General features: G+C 41.4%; 1 protein-coding gene across 8 annotated transcripts in view; it reads right to left on the bottom strand.

Annotated features, from left to right (window-relative positions):
- Positions 1-9,161: 9,161 nt before the first annotated feature.
- Positions 9,162-25,844, bottom strand: part of mvb12ba (multivesicular body subunit 12Ba) — a 41,907-nt gene continuing 25,224 nt past the window's right edge. For 6 of the 8 annotated variants that reach the window (XM_044173448.1, XM_044173447.1, XM_044173446.1 and 3 more), the window contains 4 exons: positions 22,931-23,025; positions 13,825-13,880; positions 13,341-13,400; positions 9,162-12,593 (listed from right to left, as the gene is read on the bottom strand). In XM_044173448.1, coding sequence (XP_044029383.1) covers positions 12,507-12,593; positions 13,341-13,400; positions 13,825-13,880; positions 22,931-23,025 — 298 coding nt within the window. In that variant the 3' untranslated portion in view covers positions 9,162-12,506. The other 2 variants (XR_006375440.1, XM_044173450.1) reach the window with 2 other exon arrangements.

The following is a 25,844-nucleotide window of genomic DNA, read 5'->3' as shown; positions in this document are numbered from 1 at the left end:
TTTCTTTGTCTCTTCATCTTGAGCAAGAATGCAAAGCCTGCTTGACCTGCCAACCCTGCTTGCAGCCATGTAGAACTAACCGTGGTAGAAGAAGTTTCTTGTGCAGAAGACTCCAACACATTGTAGCGACTACCCCTGAGACTTGTCCACAGTCATGGCAAAGCAGGGTCTAATGAGAAACTGGCACAAGCTGATGCGTGAAATGAGGAGTGTGCATCCAGCGTTGACACCAACCACAGACTTTGCAACCAAGAGATGGGGCAGAATTTGATCGAAGAGATAACTTAACCCATTGCGGTGTCTGTTGTGCTGGTCCAAGTTTTGAAGTAGCATGATCACCATTCCCATCTTTAGAGTGATGCGATGGGGAGGCATACCAGACAGATAGAGTGTTTGTAAAAACTCAGTCAGGTACACATGTTGAACCTCAGACTCCGCTGTGTCCACGCTGCTGCACAAGTCATGTACTCATTCACCTTGTCAACTTCACAGTTGGTCGGGCACAGTATGATGCACACACATAGCCACTTGGGGTTCGCAGTGTTGGTTTGCATGTCCTCATACACCCAACTGACGATGTCCTCGAGTCTTTCACCGGGAAGAGTGAGTGATTAGTTGAGCTCAACGGCAAATTCACCCTCTTCTGGAATCACAGGAATCTTTCCCCCGCCAAAGTCCAGCAGGAATTTGGCAAAATCAGCTTTGTCTTGTTGGTCTCCAGTAGCCTGCCTGATCCTCATGTTTTCAGTAAGACAAAGTATCTTGACGTTCCTCCACAGGTATGAGCTTATCAAGCACCTTCCTACTATCTCAGTGCGGCTACCATGTGGCACAACAGTAAGGATCTGCCTCCAGTCACTGCTGAATACCATTGTGATGCCACCAAATGGCTTCCCTAAATCCAGCAGCCACTGGAATGTACGATCTTCTGCCTCTAATGCATGGCGATCCATCACTGACACTTCATACACCACCATGATATACGTCATTCTGATGAGTATTGCATGAGTGATGAGTGTGAGTGCGAGGCTGAACCTCAACTAGATCAGGCTCAGGGAAGTCATAGATAGTCAAGATAGAATAGACCTTAGAGAGTTACGAAATAAACAGGAGGCAAAATGGCTCTATAGCGCCCCCTTGAAATAAAAAAAAATGCAGGGGGTGGCACGTCGCCCCATAATGACTTTTAGCCTTCAAAATGTCTAGGGATAGAGGAAAACTCACGAAACTTGGCACAGATGTCAGAAGAGGTGTGGTTTGTTTTCTGGTATAGTTTGGGGCTTGGGTGTGGCAAAATGGCTCGATAGTGCCCTCTACAAAATTTCAACAAAGCAGCCCTGGTATATTTCACCTAGATGTACGAGATTTGGGAGGCAGATGTATCATCTCTAGACTTAAAAAAAGCCTCTTGGAGCCATACCCTAAACCAAACAGTTCATCAGCCATTTTTAATTTAACATGCTATTTTTCAAGATTTACAGGCTCTGTACTTTAACGAACTCCTCCTAGAGAATTAATCAGATTGATTTCAAATTTGGGTGGTGTAATCTAAAGACCATTGTGATGGTAAATTGCGAAGCTTCTTACGTTTTCTCAAGCAATGTTGTCGTGGCAATGCAGCGAATTCCGGGTTCCAAAATTAGTAACAGTGCTGCCTTGTTCCAAATTAGTAACAGTGCTACCTCGTTCCCAAATTAGTAACAGTGCCACCTCGTTCCAAAATCAGCAACAATGCTTCCTTGTTTTGAAATTAGTAACTATGCTACCTCAGATCCACATCATCAGATCTTTTCCAAATGTCACATGCTTGATAAGAGTCCTGGGCTGAGGACATTTAAAGGCAGAAATTTATATTTAACTCGTTCACGCAGTGCCCTATGGTCTTGAAGAATCAGAGCGGTGTAAGCCAGGCTCCAGTCACAAGACCGTGGCTGTTCCCCACCCCCGAGGCACGTGTGGAGGCGAGGGCACCTTTAACGCTGCAAGCAGTTTTAACTATCTATTGTTTTTTGTTTTTAATGCCATACTGTAAAGCACTTAGACCTGCATTTCATGTATAAAAGATGATATACAAATAAAGTTATTATTATTATTGTTATCATTATTACATGGAAAACTAGGAGTGGAGCAAGATGGACAAATAAAAAGAGAGAAAAAACTAAGGCGCAGGCAGCAGAGAGGAGAAAGAGCAGAGAGAGCAACCCAGTGAGCCCAGCGATACCAGTTCAACTCAAGGTTCTGCAGCTGAAGCAGTAAGACAGAAGACAATATGGATAAGATAAGGTTCAGGTTTGGCTAGCTGGCTATTTAGCTATATTGGGTGCCTTTTGCTGAAACATGTTCAACTTTTCATAAAGTCAATGCGCTCATCATTATCACTTTTCACGAACTGACCAATCACAGCCTGGATGGTGCGGGACATTAAAAAAATGTTGACATGCTACAGTATACCTTTAAATGTTGAACTCATTGTTATGCATTGAATGAATATATGAATTGTTATGATTATTGACAAGTTAGTACTTCGCATTACCAAATTAGAGACATTTTTCTTGCACAAGGATTTAATGAAGGAACAAAATCTACAAATCGGGGGCAATAGAAGACAACCACACTGAGAAGCTTATGTTGGCATGTATTCTTTGAGGCTCACTGTGAACTGGCCTTTGAAGCTTTAATGACAGACATTTCTGAAAATGTACTCGGTCTGAGTGAAAAAGTCCAATATTTATTTTATATATTTTTGAAGCACCACAATTCATCTTCATTTTTTGTGAACAGTTTACTCAACTGCTGGTGCTGGACTTGCCTTTTTTTTTTGGATGATGCTCCTCTGTATGATAGTTGAGCAACTAATTGTTTGGCTTTATACATGTTATGTCAAAAAATATCAGAAACCAATGAGACATTTGATAGTGGGGTGGGGGGGGGCAAGGCAGATTCTGTAATGCAAATGAGTGACGTGGCCTCACTAATTCTGGTGGATATCCTAGCTGAGCTGGAGAAACACCATGCTGCTACTGTAGATCCACTGACTTCAGGAGTACATTTGTTAAACTAAAATCTAAGCTTGACTGTATTCACAGTACTGTAACATCTCAGGGTGAGTACACTGCGTTACTGAAGACCATGCTGACAGGATTGAGCTTATGGAAGATGCTGGAGGACAACAAGTGACTAGCAGCTATGCTTGTAGACATGGTGGACTCCTCTAGGCAGCAAGACCACGGCCTTCTGTGTTTACTGCAGTGATGTTTAGTATCCCCATTACTCTGAATAACCCACAGACCTCACTGTCAGTTTTCATTGGAACTATTTCTTCAGTAGAAAGTAATACAGCTAGCTGCAATGCTAAATATTGCAGCCAGTGAATGAGCATTTCAGTTTGCCTGCTGAATTTCTTTAAGGGAAATTGTAATTCTTATAATTTGCATACTTATTAAAACGTCTCACATGGAATGGAACAACTGTCACTGTGATTTAGAACAGAAACAATCTTACTTGTGTTCACAATGTGTAAGAAAGTAAGGTCAAACGTACATTGAGTTTTTCCACTTCTGCCTTCTGTGGTAGTGTAGTGATGCAGCTCCAGATGTCTATCAACGAATGTTGTTTACTCCACTCTATAAAGGTGGGGCAGCAGTGACAGGAGAAGCCACATTTGCTGTAGACTCATGTTTGTGGAGAAATGAACCACCAACAGTTTGCTCTCAGAACCTTCAACATGTATGCAAATTCAAGCAATGGAAGACAACCACACTTATGCCTTATGAGATGCTTATGTTGGCATGTATTCTTTGATGCTCACTGTTAATTGGGCTTTGAAGCTTTAATGGGACACAGACATTTCTGAAAATGTACTCGAGGTCCTTAAAGGCTGCGATTTTCATTACACCAGAGGATCGACCAAATATACTGACAAGATTGTTAATCTAAGACCCTTTCAAGTAGTGTAATTTGTCCTCAGGGTGGCACTAGAGGAAAGGTCATAGATCTTTAAAATCAAAAAGGTTTATCCACTTGGAAGATTGAGTATGCTCAAATAATTACAGATAATTAGATCATGAAGTATCTTGCATGGAAAGTTGAGGCCAAGGAGAAGTACAGGAGGAAGTTGGAGTGGAAACTCCAGCAGAACAACATGAGAGAGGTCTGGCATGAAGACCATCACTGGACCATCACTGGCTTCAGACTAACTGGCAGCAGAAGAGTTGAAGGCAGCTTGGACAGGGCCAACGAACTTAATCTGTTCTTTAACAGATTCGACACACCGGCTCCTGCTCATCCCCTCTCTAACTCAGCTGATGTCTGCCCTCAGACTCCTCTGAGTCCACTGCTCCCCCCTCCTCCATCTTCCTGGGAGAGTCCTACTCCCCGCTCAACTGGCTCTCAGGTTAACGGCCCTCGCCAGACTGACGACTGGTGGCATTGACCTCACACATAATGAAGACCCTGGAGAGACTGGTGCTGGAACAGCTGCGGCCCATGAGGCCCATTGAGGATGCCATCATCTTCCTGCTGAACTGCATCTACACCCACCTGGACAAGCCGGCAAGCACGGTAAGGATCATGTTTTTTGACTTCTCCAGTGCTTTGAACACCATCCGGCCAGCCCTGCTGGGGGAGAAGCTGGCAACGATGCAGGTGGATGCCCCCCTCATGTCCTGGATTGTTGACTACCTGACTGGCAGACCACAGCACGTGCATCTGCAGCACTGTGTGTCGGACAGCGTCCCCTCAGGGGACTGTCCTCTCTCCCTTCCTCTTCACCATCTACACCACAGACTTCAGCTACCACACAGAGTCCTGCCACCTTCAGAAGTTTTCTGATGACTCTGCTGTGGTGGGATGTATCAGTGGTGGTGATGAGACTGAGTACAGGGCTGTGGTGGGTAACCTTGTCTCATGGTGTGAGCAGAACCATCTGCAGCTCAATGCGACAAAGTCAATGGAGCTGGTTGTAAATCTACGAAGGGCCAAGACACCAGTGACCCCGGTTTCCATCCAGGGGGTCAATATGGACATCGTTGAGGACTACAAATACCTGGGAGTACACATGGACAATAAACTGGACTGGACTAAGAACACTCAAGCTCTTTACAAGAAGGGCCAGAGCTGCCTCTATTTTCTGAGGAGGCTGAGGCCTGTGGTGGCCAGTGCTATCCAGTATGCTGTTGCATGCTGGGGCAGCAGGTTGAGGTTAGCAGACGCTAACAGGCTCAACAAACTGATCCGTAAGGCCAGTGACATTGTGGGGGTGGAGCTGGACTCTCTGTCGGTGGTGTCAGAGAGGAGGATGCTGGCCAAACTACATGCCATCTTGGACAGTGTCTCCCACCCACTGCATGACGTGCTGCTCAAACAAAAGGAGTACCTTCAGCCAAGCAAGACTCATCCCCCCAAAAAGCACCACAGAGCGCCACTGGAAGTTCCTGCCTGTGGCCATCAAACTCTTTAACTCCTCTCTCTAAGTGTCAGTCTATATGACCCTAAGTCACTAAACTGGACATTAGATCATTAACATCACTGCAATACCTGAAATATTGTGCAATATTATCTGTTTAATACTCCTGTGCAATATAGTCTGTTTTCAGTTTAATATTCCCTGTTTATTGATATTTATTAATACTTATATTAGAGAGCAGATTAAAACATTGAATCATATCAAATGGTTTCCCCCGTTTACTAGGGGAACATAAGAACCAGTAGAATGACCTGAAACACACAAGTCTAGTACTAGCACCAGTTTGGGGTTCCTACTCCCCAACCACACAGAACTAATGAATGCCAGATCTTAATAAAAATATATGTGAATAAGAGGATGATTGTAAAATCAGGAGTAGGCCTCTCACATGCAAATTCCAGTTAAACAAATTTGAATATTTCAAGAAGTCATTATGTCCAGTGCAGTTGTTGGGGAGTAGAAAGAAGCCAAAACCTTCCATCTTCACTATTTAACTATAAAAGGGGCTCTTAAACACACATACCATCCTTGGATTCTCCAACTTCTATTGACGCTTCATACAAAACTACAGCACCATCGTTCATCCATTAACCAGCCTCCTCCGCAATAAGCCCAAATCTCTGTCCTGGTCGCACGCCACTAATGAGGCCTTTAACAAGCTAAAAGAAACCTTCACTGGCGTACCGCTCCTGGCTCATCCCGATCCCGAGCAACCTTCATGGTAGAAGTGGATGCTTCCACCACAGGAGTGGGAGCGGTGTTATCACAACAGCAGGGCACCCCAACCAAACTCCACCCATGCGCCTTCTTCTCACGGAAACTTAGCCCGGCAGAGAGAAATTATGACATCGGAAACCGCAAACTCCTTGCCATCAAACTAGCCCTAGAAGAGTGGAGGCATTGGCTGGAGGGTGCCAAACATCCCTTCACTGTACTCACTGACCACAAGAATCTAGAATACCTACGAGATGCCAAAAGATTAAACCCCCGTCAGGCTCGCTGGGCCCTCTTTTTCACACACTTCAACTTCAAAATCTCCTATCGCCCTGGTTCCCGGAACGTTAAGGCAGATGCATTGTCCCGGTTGTACGCCCCAGAAGACTCCAATGAAGAACCCGAACCCATCCTTCCAAATCACTTAATTGTGAACCCCATCCAGTGGTCCGAGATGTCCATACCTCCTTCCAATGCCTCCACTCACACTCCGCCGGGCTGCCCCCCAGGACTACAATATATCCCTCTAAGACAACGCACCCCACTAATCCACGCATCCCACACTTCTCTGGGCACCGGTCATCCAGGGGCCAATGAAACCCTCTCGCTGCTACGAGAATGCTTCTGGTGGCCTAATATGGCAAGTGATGTGAGGAGGTACGTGCGAGGATGTCAGGAATGCGCCATGTCGAAGAGTCCACGCCACCTTCCATCCGGCAAGCTATGCCCGCTGCCGCTGCCCGTTCCCAACCGACCCTGGTCACACCTAGGAGTGGATTTCATCACCGACCTACCCCCCTCTGACAATAACACCTGCATTCTAGTAGTCATGGACAGGTTCTCCAAGGCATGCTGACTAATCCCCCTCAGAGGACTACCCACGGCCCTGGAGACCGCGGAACTGATGTTTAATCACATCTTCCGACATTACGGCATCTCCGAGGACATCATTTCCGATCGAGGACCCCAGTTCATCTCTCGAGTATGGAAAGCATTCTTCTTCCTCCTAGGTGTGCCCGTCAGCCTCTCTTCCGGTTATCATCCTCAGACGAACGGGCAGACGAAGATCCAAGACATCGGACGCTTCCTCCGTACCTTCTGGCATAGCCGCCAGGACTCTTGGAACCAGTTCCTGGGTTGGGCAGAGTACGCCCAGAACTCACTCCGTCAACCTGCCACTGGACTCACTCCTTTCCAATACGTGCTCTGCTACCAACCCCCTCTCTTCCCGTGGTCGGGAGAACTGTCAGAGGTCCCGGCGGTCGACTACTGGTTCCAAGAGAGCGAGAGGATCTGGGACGCAGCCCATCGCCAGCTGCAAAGAGTGCTCTGCAGATGCAGGCTGACAGCCGACCGGAGACGATCCGCCCCTCCTGAATACCAACCCGGTCAGAAGGTCTGGCTGTCGACCTGAGACATCAAGATGCACCTGCCCTGCAGAAAGCTCAGTCCCAGGTTAATTGGTCCCTTCACCATCACCAAGAAGATCAACCCAGTCACGTATCAACTCCAATTGCCATCACAATACAAGATTCACCCTACATTTCATGTATCACTCCTCAAACCTTACCACCCTTCTGTTCCTATTTCCACAGAGCCTGGCGTAGCAGCAGAGCCCCCCCTGCCTCTCATCTTGGACGACGGAGCCACTTACCAAGTAAAAGACATCTTAGACTCGCCACCGTGGTGGCATTCTAGAATACCTTGTGGATTGGGAGGGCTACGGTCCCGAGGAGAGGTCGTGGGTACCCAGACACGACATCCTTGATCCTACCCTGCTCGACGTCTTCCACGCCCCTCATCCTACGCGACCTGCCCTCCTCGGCCCTCAGGAGCGGGCCATGGAGGGGGGGGGTACTGTCATGGATACGCCAGGCTCCACACTCACCCAGACACAGTGCACTCCCTCACCTGAGTTCTAATCACACACCTGAAACCTATCGGCATTACCTCACCACCAGTATAAAGACTCCCCACTCACCTCAGTCAGTGTCCGGTCTCGTTTATACAAGGACTCAGTTTCCTGCAGAACCAAACAACGTTGGACTCCCACCTGTACCTGTGTCTTCTTCTTCTCCCGTGCTCCTGTTTCCAATACCCATGTCGTCAGCACTCACTTGTGTGAGACTCCCGAACACCCATTCCAACATAAAGGATGGTATCAGCACTCCTGTGCGCCTAACCCTTTCATCCACTGTTTGCCTCATTGCTGTGTTGAGAAATAAACATCTCTTTCTCCACCTCAGTGTCTCCAACCTGTCTGTCCGTAACACTTGGGACTTATCCGCAGACATACACGCGAATACATCTGTGATGTCAGTACAGAAATGCTAGATTTGTATGTTTGTGGTCATTTAGAAACAGTGTCTCCATTACAAAGTTTGTCTACCAGAGAGCACTGACAAGTTGATTTTCACACTGTAAAATGTCTAGCTCACTACAATTCTTTTTTAAAGATCCCCTCCACACATGTTTTAATACATATGAAAATACTCCAAGCCTTTGACTAATAATTTGTGTCTGACATGGTTTTTCCACAAAACATTAAATAAACGAGTTAGAAATTCTTAAAAGCACACTTCCTACTTCTCTCTCATTCTCAGTGTATGTGTGCTGTAGGCTTCAAGTTTCCACATCACACTTGTACACGCTGTAAGTTGCATATTGGACCAGGATTGGCTTCTAAACTAGTGGTGATGTCACAAAATCATGTTGGTACGTACACATCTTTAACAGAGATTAGCAAAGGTCAACCATCCAAGTTAAGTGACAATAAGCAAAACACATTTTTGAGTGGTGGGTGGCTTTAAGAACCATATTTGAGAGACCCTTATCAAAAATATTTGTTTTAAGAAATATAGGACAATATATAGTTATCAGATACCTTTATCAGTATCAGCCTCAAAAATCCTGTATTGATCAGGCTCGAAGTTGAGTGACATCACTATCCTTACCAAAATAAAATTCAACTTTAGGTCAAGGATTTCAGTTCTTCATAGTTTAATAAAACGTCCGTGTAATACAAATTCAACTAATGCTGTTCATTCTTTAGTGAATATCTATGAGACAAAATCTTGATCAATAACCTACAAAAGAACTGTCCTATTGAAACCTCTGACATCTCATGATACCATACATGCAAACTAACAGAGAAGCAGAATTGTTATTTGTTATTAATGCAGACACCATGTGAGTTAAATATTAAATGTTTCAGCAAGACTGAAAGTAAACACCACAGCTGAGAAATTATACATATGTAGCTTACCACAGAGCAGGCAGATAAATACACAGAGCTTCACATGGACATTGGCTGTTTCTCTTCTCACCCTCATAAAACATGTCAGCAGTGCAATTGACAATTCTATGTTACATTTCTGAAAACAACAGAGCCTTTGGGAAAACATATCACAATACTGAAATGACTAATGAATTAGAAAAACAAAATATAAAATAAAAAGGAGTTAATCCACGCATTTATGACTTGATAATGTTGCAGAGACACACGCAAGAAAAAAAGTACAACAAAATGTTATCTTCTAACATCCGTCTTATGAAACAAATGGAGGGAAATAAGCAAAATAAAACAGGGTCATTGTTCTTCAACAAAATCCTTGGTGCTTTTCAAAAAACAGGAGCAGATCTGAAAACAAAACATGATAGAATATATATAAAAAAATAAACAGTGGAAATGAGGCCCTGGCCAGTATTTGAGAATGTCTGGTATATTGGTATCGGCATATATGTTTGCTCATAAGACTTATGACAAATGTCAGATATGTTTGAGGTCATTGAGAAACAGTGTTTCGATAGTTTATACTGACAAGTTGATTTTTACACTGTAAAATGTCCCGCTCACTGCATATCTTGGTCACAATTCTTAATAACCACATTTTAGGGATCTTGTTCGTTTGTGTTGTATGGTTATGCTAAAACAAAGAAATCAGCAGTTATCAATATTGGCATTTGGTGTCAAAAATCCAATATTGTCAGGCCCTAATTGATAAAATTAAAGATTAGAATGTAATTAATAATTTGGATTACAGGATAACCCTAGGCCACAATTATTGTGATACTATCCCTTGAAGGTGCACTTTGAAAATTTTATTTGTAATTGGAGTTTTCTTTACAAGACACTTTTTAGTTTTTCACAGGGCTTTTCCACCAATGAGGAACCAGTATTGGAGCAACTTCCTGAATTGCATCTTTAGTCATTTGAAACATTTCCATTGCCAAAGATTGTTGCCTGCCTAAACTGGTTCCATGCCAGCCCCTTTAAGCTGCTACATCCAATGTTGTTATACAGTGCTTGTGTTATTTTTTTACCCATTTGACATGTGTTCAGACTTCTAAAACAGATTGAAGCTAAAAGAAACAGTTTGTTTAAAAGGGTAGAGAGAAAACAAACTGAATTAAAGACTTACCATTGTTAGAGTATAAATATGGTCTGTAGGCACAAAGTTTTTTCACATGTAACCAATGTACTCAAATAAAAAAAGACCACTTCAACTTTGCCTTTTCTCATGTATTTTGAACGGACTACAATTTGTGACACTTATACTACATCTTTAAGTTTGTTAAGCACAGTGCTAAAAAAAAAAAACAACTTAAACTTAAAATAGTAAAGATAGTTCTGATAATGTAAAGAAACTCAGGCAGGGTATCAAAACTCAACACCTATTCTGGTATCGACCGAAATGTGTCCGTGGCACAGAGTATCGAAAACTATCACGTACAGAAAGTTGGCATCCAAGAGTATGTTGTGTGGTACACTCTTTATGTCAAGATGTGGATGGTAATTCACAAAAGAAACACACACACACAAAAAAATCTTTAATATGTAATGGTTTTTGTGACCTCAATTTCCCATAAGCTCAATTTTAGTGGAAGCTGTAGTTGTATAGTAGTGCTAACAAATTAATCGTTCAACTTTGTTAGAAACATAAGGGTTTCTACTTCTAATATCAAGGTCTGTAGTATATATTCAACATGAACAGTAAACTGTAGATTGTATAGAGTTGAAGTAGCTAGTGTAACAGCAGCTAGACAGAATTCATAGAACCCTAGTTACATACGTAACTCTCGTTTGAGGTTGTCATTTGAAAAGTGATAGAGAGAGTGTGACCAACAGTAATGGGTCACAGTTCCGCCTGAGTTACACTGCTGATGTGGACAGCTGTGTTCACAAAAATTTAAATGGTCGACTAAAAATTGTGATTGAAACGCATTTGGGTTAGACAGTGGGAAGGACTGCAATGTACTGTGCTGCGCAGTAGATTTTAATGCATTTTTTTAGAACATGTTAAGTAGGCGTGTTAGCTAAAATTTACATGAAAAGGATTGTTTTAGAATTTTTTTATATTAATAGTTATTTAAAGTAATGTATTGAAAATATTGTTTTGGTATTTGGTATCAAAACTCTTCTATCATCACTAATATGGAAAAATGATACCCAGTCCTAAAAAATAGCAGATATTACAGTAGCAATGGTTAACAAAAATCATAAGAATAGTGGTATGTGTAGTCCAGCAGTGTAACCAGTGTCAACCTTTAAAACAGTAATAGTGGTTCTATGTAAGCCAAGCTGCTGGCTCAAGTACAGAGACAGTGAAGGAGTGGTTAACAGAATATCTGTGGCAAACAGGAAGCACACTGAAATTCCCAAACAAAGTGCACTCAGTCACCACTATATTACAGTAACATCTAGAGAACTTGAGAATAATTCCCCATTAAGACCAGTATAAGGTTGAAAATAAAATCCAATGATATGAAGTTTCCTTTTGTAACACTGGGATGATGTGCCCTCCTGGTGCCTTGACTCAGGGCAATGACAGAGCAGCAGGTGTGTCATGAACGAGGAAGGCAAATATGATGGCTGCTCTCAGACTCTCATTCCATTTCAGAGAGCAAAGGCCTAACAGGTGCCCTCCTTTAAAATAAATTATCCTTTTAATCCTTTTATCTTGTTTGTAACAAGTCCTTCAGATGGGGCGTGGTTATTTGTATTACAGTGAACAACACTTCACGATTCTTTTGAGAAAAGAAATGTATTTTTAAATCATATGAGTGAGATTTCTTTCAATTTCCTTGAGCAAGAAAGGTCTGTTTTGTCCAACAATGGGCAATTCCATCTCATTTTAAAAGCCAGGTCATCAATTTTGAATGTAGGGGGTTAAGCCAGACCCGCCAAATCCTTTTTTTCCCCCCTTTCTTCTCAGTACAGATGTTTGGGACTGTTTGTTGTGGGCAGGTCATCAGTAGTTGTGTACAGGTCTCTCCTGCTGGTGTCCGTATGGGGAAAGTGTTGTTAGGAGAGGTTAGGAGGGGATCCTCAGGCCTCAGAGCTCATGGAGGTCCGTGTTGGACTGGGAGGCAGGCGAGCTGCTGCACTGTGCTCTGTGCGGAAACTGTAATCATACTGACAGAGGGAGAGTCAAACATTATTACTTTGTACTATAGTATGGCAAAAATCATCCAACTCTACACTGAATTCATCAAACATGAGTGAATCAGTGAGGTGAGGTGTCGGTGTCGGTGTGCAGAGCCCAAAGGATACCTGAAATCATCTGCAAAACATCTGTGATTTACAACAATACAGTAGATCAAACCAAGGACCACACTGGCCTCTGATGGACACAGTGTGTAATTACTATTTATTGACACCGTAAATGGCAATGTAAGGAAGATGTCACATCACCTGTTGGATTTATTTTTAAATGGCCATTACTTCCCACACATTCATCAAGTCAAACCACAGCAGTTAAAGGAGGATAATTTCTGTTTATTACAACTTGCTTGTTTATAGCAATATTGCAACAGCAAAGATATGGGTAATGAGGGATTATCATCAACATTACAGGTATGCTCATTTTCAGTCTGACCTCCAAATAAAGAGGTGTACATAATCTGGTGGTTTGTTAACAACCTGTCTGATCACCTGACTGCTCATGTTTGTACACCCGTCTGACTTTGTTGTAGAGACGTCACAGATGTTCCCATATCTCAGCTATTACTTTGGCGAGTACTGTTATCATAACCAATAAAAATGATGGACAAAACTACGAAAATAAGAATGCATTTGTTATTCATTCATTATCATTAACGGAACATAAGTTAATATTTTACGGAACTGTAGTAACTCCAACTTGATTACTTGTCTACTCACCTCTTTCTCAATCTCAGCCAGTGACTTGATTGTAATGCCCATCAGATCAACCTGCTGCAGCTGAATATGGAGAGCAGTGACGGTTATTTAGTTGTCCAGTTATATAAATAAGTTCAACTTCAATAACTATAGTGTTAGCAATACAGTACTTTCAATCTTTTACTGCTATACATATTTCAAATCTGTTGTACTTTTACAGAATATCTACCAGTATGAGCATTGGCTTACAGGTTAAGCATTCTGTTTTTGTTTTTTTTACACTGGTTATATTGAACATAAAGTGCAGAACTTGAGCAGAGGTGTTAAAGCACACGACTGGGGCGGCTGTGGCTTGGTGGTAGAGGGGGTCGTCCACCAAAAGGAAGGCGATCCCGGCTTCCTCCATTTACGACTGGACACCTCTGCTATAGGAGGATAAAACCTGTGACCCACTATCAGGTAAACCTGCCACCTGAAGACTAAAGACCCAACTCAGGCAACTTACATCGGACGAGGCACAGGCAAACTTCTCAGAGATCATGAAAGGCACGCCATCCATTGCTGAAAGAGACAGTTCAAATAAGTGCTACATAAATGTGTCTTTTACAGTAGCAGCAAAGAAGTAACAGAAAAACCATTTATTCACAAATTTACAAAAAACGACAACAGTATTTTAGGTCCTATTTTAATCGCACAAGCACAACGACCAGAGCAAAGAAGTTTTTGGGCACATTGACTGTGTGAGCGTCTCCACCTGCCATTTGGGTTCATGTAAATGCAGCAGCACAAAGTGTAAAAGGGCTGGGTAAAGTGGAATATTGATCAGAGTAGGCTTCGGCGGTATCTGTTTTTTCATACCTTCCTAACATTTCAGGGTATACGGTATATGACGGTATTTGTGGGGGAAGAAAACAACAACGTAAAAGCTGAGCTGCTGGTGATAGAAGTCATTGTAGCATGTATGACACTGTCTAGCCAACAAATCTCTAATATGCAATTAGCCTACTTAGTAGGGCTGTACCAAAAATGTTTTTTCCAAAGCTTATATTGAGATTTTAGAACGAATGTCTGTCGTCATATTTTGTGATGTCATCACCAGAAAAAAAATACAAAATCCTCGAACAAAATCCTCAATTTGAATTAAGTGATACATCAGATTAGTCTTTTTTTTTTTTAATTAAATCAACTTTCTACAATGAATAAAACTCTTGAGTTATGGTGCTGTTAGATTGCTGCTAGACCGTCCCATTAATACAGGTGCGTGCCTCCAAAACACACACAGTGGCTACACAGCCACAAGGGTTGGACGAATATAACGGTAATCTGTTGGGGGTTTTTTTGGGGCTGATTTTTGTCATTTTGTTTTGCTAATTTAATGGTCTGCCTCCAAAGAACGAGTGAGAGCCATTGCTCAGCGACAGACTCTCGTTCAGCAAGCTAACTCAGTAGCACAAAAAGGCCAGCAACAGCAGAGAGAGGCAGCGGGGAAAAACAGCTGTAGAGCCAGAATACTTTTCCCATCTAACTCAGTGAATTAAGGTTTTTTTCCTACCAAACCAGAGTAGGTAATTCTTGGAAATTTTGTTTCTGTCGAGTTTGAATGAAGTGTGTTTGAGATGAGTTAACAAGGCAATTAGTCTTAGTTCTGTGAAAGAGAGAAACTTGAATTCAGAAGGTGTACGGTTGTAGTTTTCTATTTAATAAGGAAAATAAGTGTAAGAGTATTTATTTTCTTGACATTTTGATAGTTTATTTATTAGTCTAGTAAAGTTAAGAGAGCTTGAGCAACATCTCCCAGCTGAAACTACGGGGGGGTTGCTGCTGCTGCACACCGGTTGTTGGGCTGATGGTGGCTGGTTGGCAAATTTTAACATATCACTCAACCCTAACCTCAATACAGCATCTCTTTATCAGTTTAATAGAAAGAGGAGCGTCTGTATTTTTGACGGTATTGAAAATCATACCTTCGGGATTTCTAAATACCCTGATATACCGTAATACCTCGATACTGCCCAAGCCTAGATCAGAGGTTGTGGTGATTAATTAATTCACTCAGTCACATCACTGGTCTCATTGCTCTGAAACAACTGAGCCAATCACAGTGAAGTATGACAACATGATTCGACAACATGATTCAACAAACAAGGAACAGAAATCATATTGTTGTCTGGATGGTGCAGAGCGTCGCGATGTGAACAGACAGCACCACAAATCTGCAGGCAGAGGCAGATGGTGTGGGGTTTTTTAACAGTTAATTACTACAATGATGATAGAAACAAATACAAAAATTCTGATGAAGCCACTTACATGATCGCATCAATCCAACCTTATTTCAGTCACAATTCTACTGCATTTCACTTTGTAAATAGTCACATCATATGATAACTGATGTGACCGCAGCATTTGCACCATAATGTATATCAAGAATAAAACATGAAACACTACTTTTGCTAAAAAATAAAGTTGGAAAGGAGGCAATGATGAACAGTATTAATGAGCCCCATTCTTCCAATGTCTCCTGCATAAACTGGCAGAATACCGTGTTCTAACCAACCAGTCTGATGTGTGTGGAGGTGTGTCTGTGTCTCTAGCAGCCTGGTGTCATTTGCATATGATTTAATGAAGGTAAACAGAGTGAACAGTGTGTGTAATGCTGCGGCACTTCTCAAATCAGAGGCTGCAGATTTATCAATGTATGTGTAATCCTGTCTTCAGATGGCTACAGGGATTTAATGAACTGAAGGAGAAGCTTTTCATACACTATAAAGCAACTGTGGACAACAGATACTATAAAAATCATTTACTCATTCATTTATAAATCAATGCAGACTTAAACACAATGAATGTCATTTTTTATGACAATTTAAATGTATCTCCCATCGTTTGTTCCTCTCCGCCCACCTATGCACCAAAATACCACACAGACGGGCAAAATGAATTTCAAAGTCAGCGAAATAATAATTGTCAGAGCGCTGCTTGTGCTTGCTTAATTTTTTTGACAATTTTATTTAATGTGTGGCTACAGTTGGGAAAAAAGACTACAATTATCCAAGTCTCGAAATAGAATAATCTGTTGCGGAAAATAAAATTTTATTAGAGTCGAATTAGTGGCTCTGTGAGGCTGTACTTACGCACAGCATTGCTTTGAGCTGAATGCTACATGCTGCATGCTAACATGCTTACAATGATAATGCTAACATGATGTTTAGCAGGCAAAATTTATCATGGTTTAGTCTGTTAGCATGCTAACATTAGCTAATTAGCATTAAACACAAAGTACAGCAGAAGCTGATGGGAACATCAGAACGTCAGTTGTGGTCAAAAGTTTACATATACTTGTAAAGAACATGTATGTCACGGCAGTCTTGAGTTTCCAATATTTTCTACAACTCTTTTTTCTGTGATGTAATGATTGGAGCACATGCACTTTGTCACAAAAAACATTCATGAATTTTGGTTCTTTTATGAATTTATTCTGACCAAATCTGCAGGGTCAAAAATATACATAAAGCAATGCTAATATTTGGTTAAATGTCCCTTGGCCATTTTCACCTCAATTAGGCGCTTTTGGTAGCAATCCACAAGCTTCTGGTTGAATCTTTGACCACTCATCTTGACAGCATCCAGTGCAGTTCAACTAAATTTGTTGGCTTTCTGACACAGACTTGTTTCTTCAGCACAGTCCACATGTTCTCGATTGAGTTTTAGTCAGGACTTTGGGAAGGTCATTCTAAAACCTTAATTCTAGTCTGGTTTATCCATTCCTTTACCACTTTTGATGTGTGTTTGGGGTCATTGTCCTGTTGGAACACCCAACTAAGTCCAAGACCCAACCTTCTGGCTGATGATTTTAGGTTTTCCTTAAGAATTTGGAAGTAATCCTCCTCCTTCATTATTCCATTTACTTTCTGTAAAGCACCAGTTCCACTGGCAGCAAAAAAGGCCCAGAACATAATACTACCACCACAATGCTTGACGGTAGGTATGGTGTTCTTGGGGTTAAAGGCCTCATCTTCTATCCTCCAAACATATTTCTGTGGCCATTGTGGCCAAATAGGCAAGGCAAGGCAACTTTATTTGTATAGCACATTTCATACACTGAGGCAATTAAAAATGCTTTAAAGAATTAAAAACAATAATGATAAAATAGTTTACAATTAAAAATGCAAAAGACGAGAGCCACAAGATAAAAGCTAGAAAGACATTAAGAATTAAAAAGTGAGGAGTACATTTACAAGAAAATAAGAAAGTATAAATCTCTAAATATGTCTTGTCTCTGTCTTGTAAGTTAAGAGTTAAACCAGTTTAGGACTGTGCCAGAAAGCCCTACCCATTTTTCCAGTCTGCCTACTAGAATGTCATGGTCTACTGTATCAAATGCAGCACTAAGGTCCAAAAGAACTAGAACTGAGATTTTTCCGCAGTCCATATTAAAACGAATGTCATTAAAAACCTTTAATAGAGCAGTCTCAGTGCTGTGGTGGGACCAAAATCCAGATTGGAAGACATCAAGAGTATTGTTGGAGGTTAGGAAACTGTTAAGTTGTAGGGACAACTACTATCAATTATCAATTCTTTTACTTAGGAACGGCAGATTTGCTATGGGCCTGTAATTACTGATTATTAAAGCATCAAGGCTATCCTATTTTTCAATCAATTAAAAGTGACTTGCCTGCTAAAGACCTGACATTCAATTTGACCAAGTTTAGTGTGTTAAAAACATTCTCTGGACTGGGATGTCCCTGAACAGAATGAAACTTATGAGAGATTGTAATAAGGTTTCTGAGACGGGCACCAGATGGTCTATGTACAGTTGTATGCAAAAGTTTAGGAACCCCTGACAATTTCCATGATTTTCATTTATAAATATTTGCGTGTTTGGATCAGCAATTTAATTTTGATCTATCAAATAACTGAAGGACACAGTAATATTTCAGTAGTGAAATGAGGTTTATTGGATTAACAGAAAATGTGCAATATGCATCAAAACGAAATTAGACAGGTGCATAAATTTGGGCACCCTTGTCATTTTGTTGATTTGAATACCTGTTAGCACTGATTAATTGGAACACACAATTGGTTTGGTGAGCTCATTAATCCTTGAACTTCATAGACAGGTGCATCCAATCATGAGAAAAGGTATTTAAGGTGGCCAATTGAAAGTTGTTGTTCTCTTTGACTCTCCTCTGAAGAGTGGCAACATGGGGGCCTCAAAACAACTCTCAAATGACCTGAAAAAAAAGATTGTTCTACATTATGGTTTAGGGGGAGGCTACAAAAGGTTATCGCAGAAATATAAGCTGTCAGTGTCCACTGTGAGGAACATAGTGAGGAAACGGAGGACCACAGGCACAGTTCTTGTTAAGGCCAGAAGTGGCAGGCCACATAAAATATTGGAGAGGCAAAGGCGAAGGATGGTGAGAACGGTCAAAAACAGACCACAGACCACCTCCAAAGACCTACAACATCAACTTGTTGCAGATGGTGTCACTGTGCATCGTTCAACAATTCAGCGCACTTTGCACAAGGAGAAGCTGTATGGGAGAGTGATGCGAAAGAAGCCTTTTCTGCACACACGCCACAAACGGAGTCGCTTGAGGTATGCAAACACACATTTGGACAAGCCAGCTTCATTTTGGAATAAGGTGCTGTGGACTGATGAAACAAAGATTGAGTTATTTGGTCATAACAAGGGGCGTTATGCATGGCGGCAAAAGAACACAACGTTCCAAGAAAAACACTTGCTACCCACAGTAAAATTTGGTGGAGGTTCCATCATGCTGTGGGGTTGTGTGGCCAGTGCCGGTACTGGGAATCTGGTTAAAGTTGAGGGTCGCATGGATTCCACTCAATATCAGCAGATTCTTGAGAATAATGTTGAGGAATCAGTCACAAAGTTGAAGTTACGCCGGGGCTGGATATTTCAACAAGACAACGACCCAAAACACTGCTCAAAATCTACTCTGGCCTTTATGCAGAGGAACAAGTACAACGTTCTGGAATGGCCATCCCAGTCCCCAGACCTGAATATCATTGAACATCTGTGGGGTGATTTGAAGCGGGCTGTCCATGCTCGGCAACCATCAAACCTAACTGAACTGGAGATGTTTTGTAAGGAGGAATGGTCCAAAATACATTCATCCAGAATCCAGACACTCATTACAGGCTATAGGAAGCGTCTAGAGGCTGTTATTTCTGCTAAAGGAGGCTCTACTAAATATTGATGTGATTTTTCTGTTGGGGTGCCCAAATTTATGCACCTGTCTAATTTTGTTTTGATGCATATTGCACATTTTCTGTTAATCCAATAAATCTCATTTCACTACTGAAATATTACTGTGTCCTTCAGTTATTTGATAGATCAAAATAAAATTGCTGATCCAAACACCCAAATATTTATAAATGAAAATCATGGAAATTGTCAGGGGTTCCTAAACTTTTGCATACAAATGTACATTTCTCAAATGTAGTCTTTGTCTGGACACCATGGCTATTGTATTTGAGAGGGTTGTTGTTGTTGTTGTCTCCCGGGTAGTAGGCATTCCTAACCACAAGGGGGAACTAGTGTGGTCTGTAGGAGAGGGAGAGGTTTGCTGGAGTAGACTGGAAGTGACCAGGAGTTGACATCCGATGATAGGTAGTCAGGGTGAGGGAGAGTTCCAAATTGTGTGAAATAAATTGTTGCTTAGTCCAGGGGTGAATGCCATCACGACAGAAGAAAGCTGGGCATTTCCAGAAGAGATTAAAATTGTTTTTTTTTTAAAAAAGAAGTAAAGAGACCATGCCACAAAACAAATTTGATTGACACAACTTTCTACATCACCGAAATTCATAATTCAAGTTGCTGTATGTATATTTTTGACCCAGCAGATTGTCATATTTCCACAATATATTGATAAAAGAACCAAAGTGCAGGAATGTTTTTTTGTGACAAAGACCGTATTATAAAGAGTACGGTCTAGATCTGCTCTATAGGAAAAGTGCAATGAGATAACTTCTGTTATGAATTGGCACTATATAAATAAAATTGAATTGAATTGTTCCAATCATTCCATCACAGAAAAATAAGAATTGTAGAAATTACTGGTACTCAAGACTGCCATGATATACTGTACATGTTCTTTACAAGTGTATGCAAACTTTTGACCTCAACTGTATTTGGTCATAAAGCCAAGTTGAAAGGAAGTCTCAAGAACTGACTCTCTGTAATCTTTAAATTTTCTGGTTCGGTATGTTGAATAGCCACACACGTCTGGTCAGGGACAGTGTTACCAACTTGGCGACTTTCTCACTAGATTTAGCGTCTTTTCAGACCCTCTTAGCGACTTTATTTCTAAAAAGCGACTAGCGACAAATGTAGCGACTTATTCAGATCATCTGGGAAAAAGCGAGAAATCTATTTAAATATATTGTAATTGATTCCATTGCCTGCTGCTCAGAGTAATCACAGGTTCTCCTGCCAACGGTGCAGAATTGCTCCCTCTCCTCTTGAGCCATGCACAGGCAGTCAGTAGGTGTGGGGCAGGCAGGAGGATGCCACCCACTGCAGGAGTGGGAACTCAGTTGTAGTGAGTTTCTATGGTTATGTTGACGCTCTCGCTCTGAAACTTTCTCTGGATTGGAACTTAAATAGTAAATAGTTTGTTTGAGCTTCGCTCTCACTCTCTCTCTCTCTGGATCTCTGGATTAGGGTGTTCCTATAGTTTGTAAATATGTAAATAGTTCGTTTGATCTTGAGTTTGTGATTATTTGGCAAAAGACTTTGCTATCTACCTTTGTATAGCTTTAGGCGATCTATCCCTTGCTGCAACCAACACAATCACAAAGCTTTATGCAAATGAACACGCAATGACAACACCAATATGCAAACGAGCGAATGACATCATCTAGCGACTTTTGGAGCTAGTGCTAGCTACTTTCATTGGAAAAGAGTTGGCAACACTGGTCAGGGATGAAGTATTAAATTGGTTTCTAGGTTATTTATTGAAAACTGTCACCACACCAGTCAACACAGTCTACTTGTCCACTTGTTGGTTAGTGTATAGTTCTATACAAAAGAACAGAGGTATAAACCAAATGCCAAAATAAAATAAACCCTAATAATAAGCAAATCTCCATATCTACACAATGGCTAGATTAACATATTCAGTAGCAAATGAATTGACAACTTGTGATTTAACACTTTAACTCACTTTAACATATGACTATCACTTAATCTTATTAACAGCAATGAAAAATATGAAATTTTAAAATGGAATAAATGCAGCATTTGTTAAACTACACACACACTAAGCAGATCACTATGTAGCTATTTAAACTACTATATAAAACTGTGAGGAACAGCATACTAAACATTATTAGCCTTCCAAAACAAATAATAAACCATACAATTACTAATATAAAGGTTTGGCACTTACAAATAGCTGCACGCACACAACAGCAACAAGCAGCTTCTTAAAACTCCATATGAGCTGTTTCTTCAGCTGCAGCAACTGAGCAACTAAAAGTCCAACTCCCCTGCTCATTGAACAGCTGCTTAACCATCTCACAGAGCTACCTCAGTGAACTAAGAGTCCCAGAAATGCTCCAACCTGATTGGTAGTCACTAATAGGCTAGTGACAGAGGCCAGTGAATGTTCATATCAGGGAATCTAGCAGTCTTTTCTACATAAGTATTGCACAAACTGAAACTCCAGAGGAAAAGTCAGAGGATCACCAGAGTTCTGTACCACACTGCCTAAACCTCTTCCTAGAAAATGGTAATATGAATGATAATGTAAGTTCTGTTTCAGGTTGGATCTGCTCTTTGTGCAGTTTTAATGGTTGTCATAACATGGGCCCAGAATACTTCCTTCTGAAAGGCTGGACGGGTGTACATTATATTCAGATAACTGCACAGCTCTGATATGTTATCATCAGCATACTAATTAGAACTTGTAACTGGAAGGCTGCTTCAGACTTTGCTTTGCTGGCTTTTGTACCTCTGAAAAGTCCTGCCGTTCCTAGTTTGATCTTCTGAAGCCAATAGGGGAAATTGTAGCATTTAAAGTACATTTTAACACACACTGACAGCTTGATTCAACCGGGCACGGCTGCGTCGCGATGGCTGAAGCTGATCGCAACTATTCTAGACAATGCTTGTGATACCACCAGATGTGCTGCAGTGTATTTCAGAAGCGTCCCAGAAGTGGCTCTCTGCTCCACGGAGAATACGTGGCTGGTCTATTTTTGACGAAAGCCTTGTCAAGCTACATAGAGCACAACGCACCAGGCAGGAAGTCAGACACAGGAAGGCACAGAAAATCCAATCAATTTTCAAATAAAACTCCCTGTGCAGACTCCTGATCGTATAGCAACAATAAACACAATTAAAACAGACAAAAATTAACCAAATCTGTACAAGCCAACAAAATCAGACAGGCAAAAAACTCCGCTTCTGAAACGCTCCTGGTGGGGTATGAAGCTGTGCAGATGACGAAACAAAACTGGGTCGCAGATGTGACGTTACACAGCTGTTCCCGTTGGAATCAAGGCATAACAACACCATGTGTTGCATGAGTTTGATAGCCACATTTCAAAAAGACATTTGTGATTTTAAGGATGTTTCTGACCTGAGATAGCATACAGGTTGGAGTTCTGATGCTCATAGTCTGGTCTGGTAGTGTTCTTCCCTCTGAAGCTGGCTGGGAGAGTCATGGAAATGTGCCTTGGGGGAAAAAAAGAGAAAAAATACCAATACATAAAGCATCTGGTTAGTTCAATGGAGACAAAACACTGAATCTATGCATCTGTCCCTTACTGCACATCCATAATGTGCTTATGTTTAGTGATGTATCTTCTGAAAGCCTTAATAATCAGATTTAGATTTTTTCCCCAAGAAATAGTTAGCAGTCAAGTCTTTAGTTAGTTAGTCTGACATACACTCCCTCTGAGCTCTAAACCTAAAATTTACCTCTAAAATTTGCTGTGTAATGTTAAGTTTCTCACCACCTCATAATTGGCAGTGAAAGAAGCAGTCAACAGTATCCTCACTCCACAGTTAGCTAAACTACAGCGTCAAATTCAACATTCTGTGTTTAGTGTGGGTGCGTTGGCTGAAGATCTTGAGTTCTCACACAAAGCCATTCAGGGCAACTCAGCTAGGTTTGATGCAATACAGGATATGATGAGAGCTAGCAAACAACAAGCTAATGATCTTCAATGTCAAGTAGGGGACCTCACCTCAAAAGATGACTCAGATGGACGATTGTAGCCGGAGTTCCAATGTGAGACTGTTTGGGCTAAAGGCGTGAAAGGATCGGACGTGATTAGTTTTCTCAACATAAACTTGCCGAAGTGGATCCCTTCACTGGGAGATTGGGTTATACGCATAGAGAGAGCTCATAAACTTTACATTAATGTTACTACAGAAAACTATGCTAACCGCCCCTGCACTCTGATCTCGAGCGAAAGGAGGGATTTTGCCCCAGTCCACAAGAAGATGACTTCACTTGGGCTCCAGCCAGTCCTGCTCTACCCAACTCAATTGAAAATCACTTACTGTGGGCAGACCATCAACGCCACATGAAGCTGATGACTTTATCCAGAACACCTTTCAGCCTCCACCTGCTCTACAATGCTTAGATTTCACAACTCCGCACCAGCAACCAGGCAACAACTAGATGGACGTATCATCACTGCCACAGTGAGTTAACCTGTCCACAGCTAGATGGCCTTTCAACATCAGGCTGTCTCCAGCGCACTGTAGCCTAAGGGACTCAGAGTTAAATATAGTTGCTATTGTTCACTCCCTTTAGGGGAGTTTCTGTTCAATTTCCTACTGCTTAGCTAAGTTGGTTTATCAACAATGTTCCACAGCTTGTTTTATTTCTCACATGGAGCCTACAGCGGTGAGGTTTTATGAGTATAGGTAACATTACATCTAGCAGCTTACCAACTTTTGAGGTGGGTTTTCTTTTAATTTTTAATTTTTTAAGTGAACGTCATACGACACACGAGGGGAGGAGCCTGTAGAGGGTAGCCTTGCAGTGTATGCACCACCTGAATGCCAAGTGCATGTTACATGCAAACCTTAGGTGTTACAAGGACCTGGCGGTTTGCCTCTTTTTGTATAGTTTTGTTGTTAAGTCCTCTGCTTGTCTGTGTTTGATGTACTGAGCAGCCAATTGCTCCTAAGAGGCATACTCAGTATTATTTACTACTTCACTATTCATATTCAGTGGACTGTCTACATATTTTGTAACTCCTGTATACCACCGTTTAGATGACTAATCTTAGTATTTTGAGCTGGAATGTTCGTGGTCTGAACTCGCCGATTAAGTGCACTTGATGCCTGGAATTTCTATAGCCTTGATTCAAGAGACACACCTGACAGTGACCAAAGTATAGCAGTTCCAAAACAAGCACTATAAAGTCATAGTTCACTCATGCGCATCAATTAAAGCTACAGGCATACAGATTTTTGCCGAAAGGAACCTACAGCTTGAGGTTACAAAACAAGTCCTTCCTTTTTTAACAGGGCCCAAAACACACATTCTATTATCATTTGCAGAGATAAAGAGCTGGCAAATCTCTCCTATGTCAACTTGATCAAGTTTGTCTTGGTGGATGTGGCAGTGTTCAAATGACATTGACTCATGGAGGAGCAGAGCCATGTCTTAAGCCTTCTTAAGGCACTGAAGCTTCGTTCTGCTTCAGCTGAGGAGCATGGCACTACAAGAAGAAGTCTAACCTAGTCTAAGAATCTACTTGTGTAAATAGAGCACAAACTTCTGGCAGCATAGCTTTGAGAGCATTTACTAAGTCAGTGATGGTGCTGAATGGATATTGAAGCTTAACACTAGAAGTGCCAGAATTCCAAACTTACTAGAATTGCCGTAAGCTGTCATTTTGACCGCTAGATTCCAAACTCTATAATCTCTAATGATAAATAACCCAAATGGGAGATTAATGCATTTATTGTGTTAGGATATCTTTTAAAAAACAAACAACACCAAAATATACATAAAGTTTAATTATACATTTATCAATATTCATATCATCGCATATAGTAAACCGTAATTATTGCATACGCTATATTCACACCAGTGTCACCGACTCCCGCTTTGCCTTCAGCCCATTGATGATGCCAATGCTTGTGTGCACAGAGCTCAGCAAACATACATTATTCCTCAGCTTTCCCTGGTAGATGGTGAGCGTCGCTTCTACACATTTAACACCTTTTGTGCTGAACAGCTCCGCTTGGTCTTTTGCGGAGGGGGGCGACTCATGCTTAGTTTTCCCCAGGGTGCCAACCAGGCTGATCTTCTTGGCCTGTAAGGCGGTGGCCAGTTTCAGAGAAGTGAAGAAATTATCTGGTAATATTTCTTCCCTTACCCAGGAATGGCTTTTTTATACTGACAAAAACAGAATATTAAAGATCCCTGTCTAAGATTTTCTGCATTTCTAAAATATAAATTCCTCATATTGTATCATGTTGATGCTGGGCTGTGTTTGAAAGCACTGGTTACTTGACTACACTTCTTG

Source organism: Siniperca chuatsi, linkage group LG18 (genome assembly GCF_020085105.1).
Source record: "Siniperca chuatsi isolate FFG_IHB_CAS linkage group LG18, ASM2008510v1, whole genome shotgun sequence".
Classification (NCBI taxonomy): domain Eukaryota; kingdom Metazoa; phylum Chordata; class Actinopteri; order Centrarchiformes; family Sinipercidae; genus Siniperca; species Siniperca chuatsi.
The sequence above is the reverse complement of the archived record's forward strand: the minus strand, read 5'-3'. Positions and strand labels throughout refer to the sequence as shown.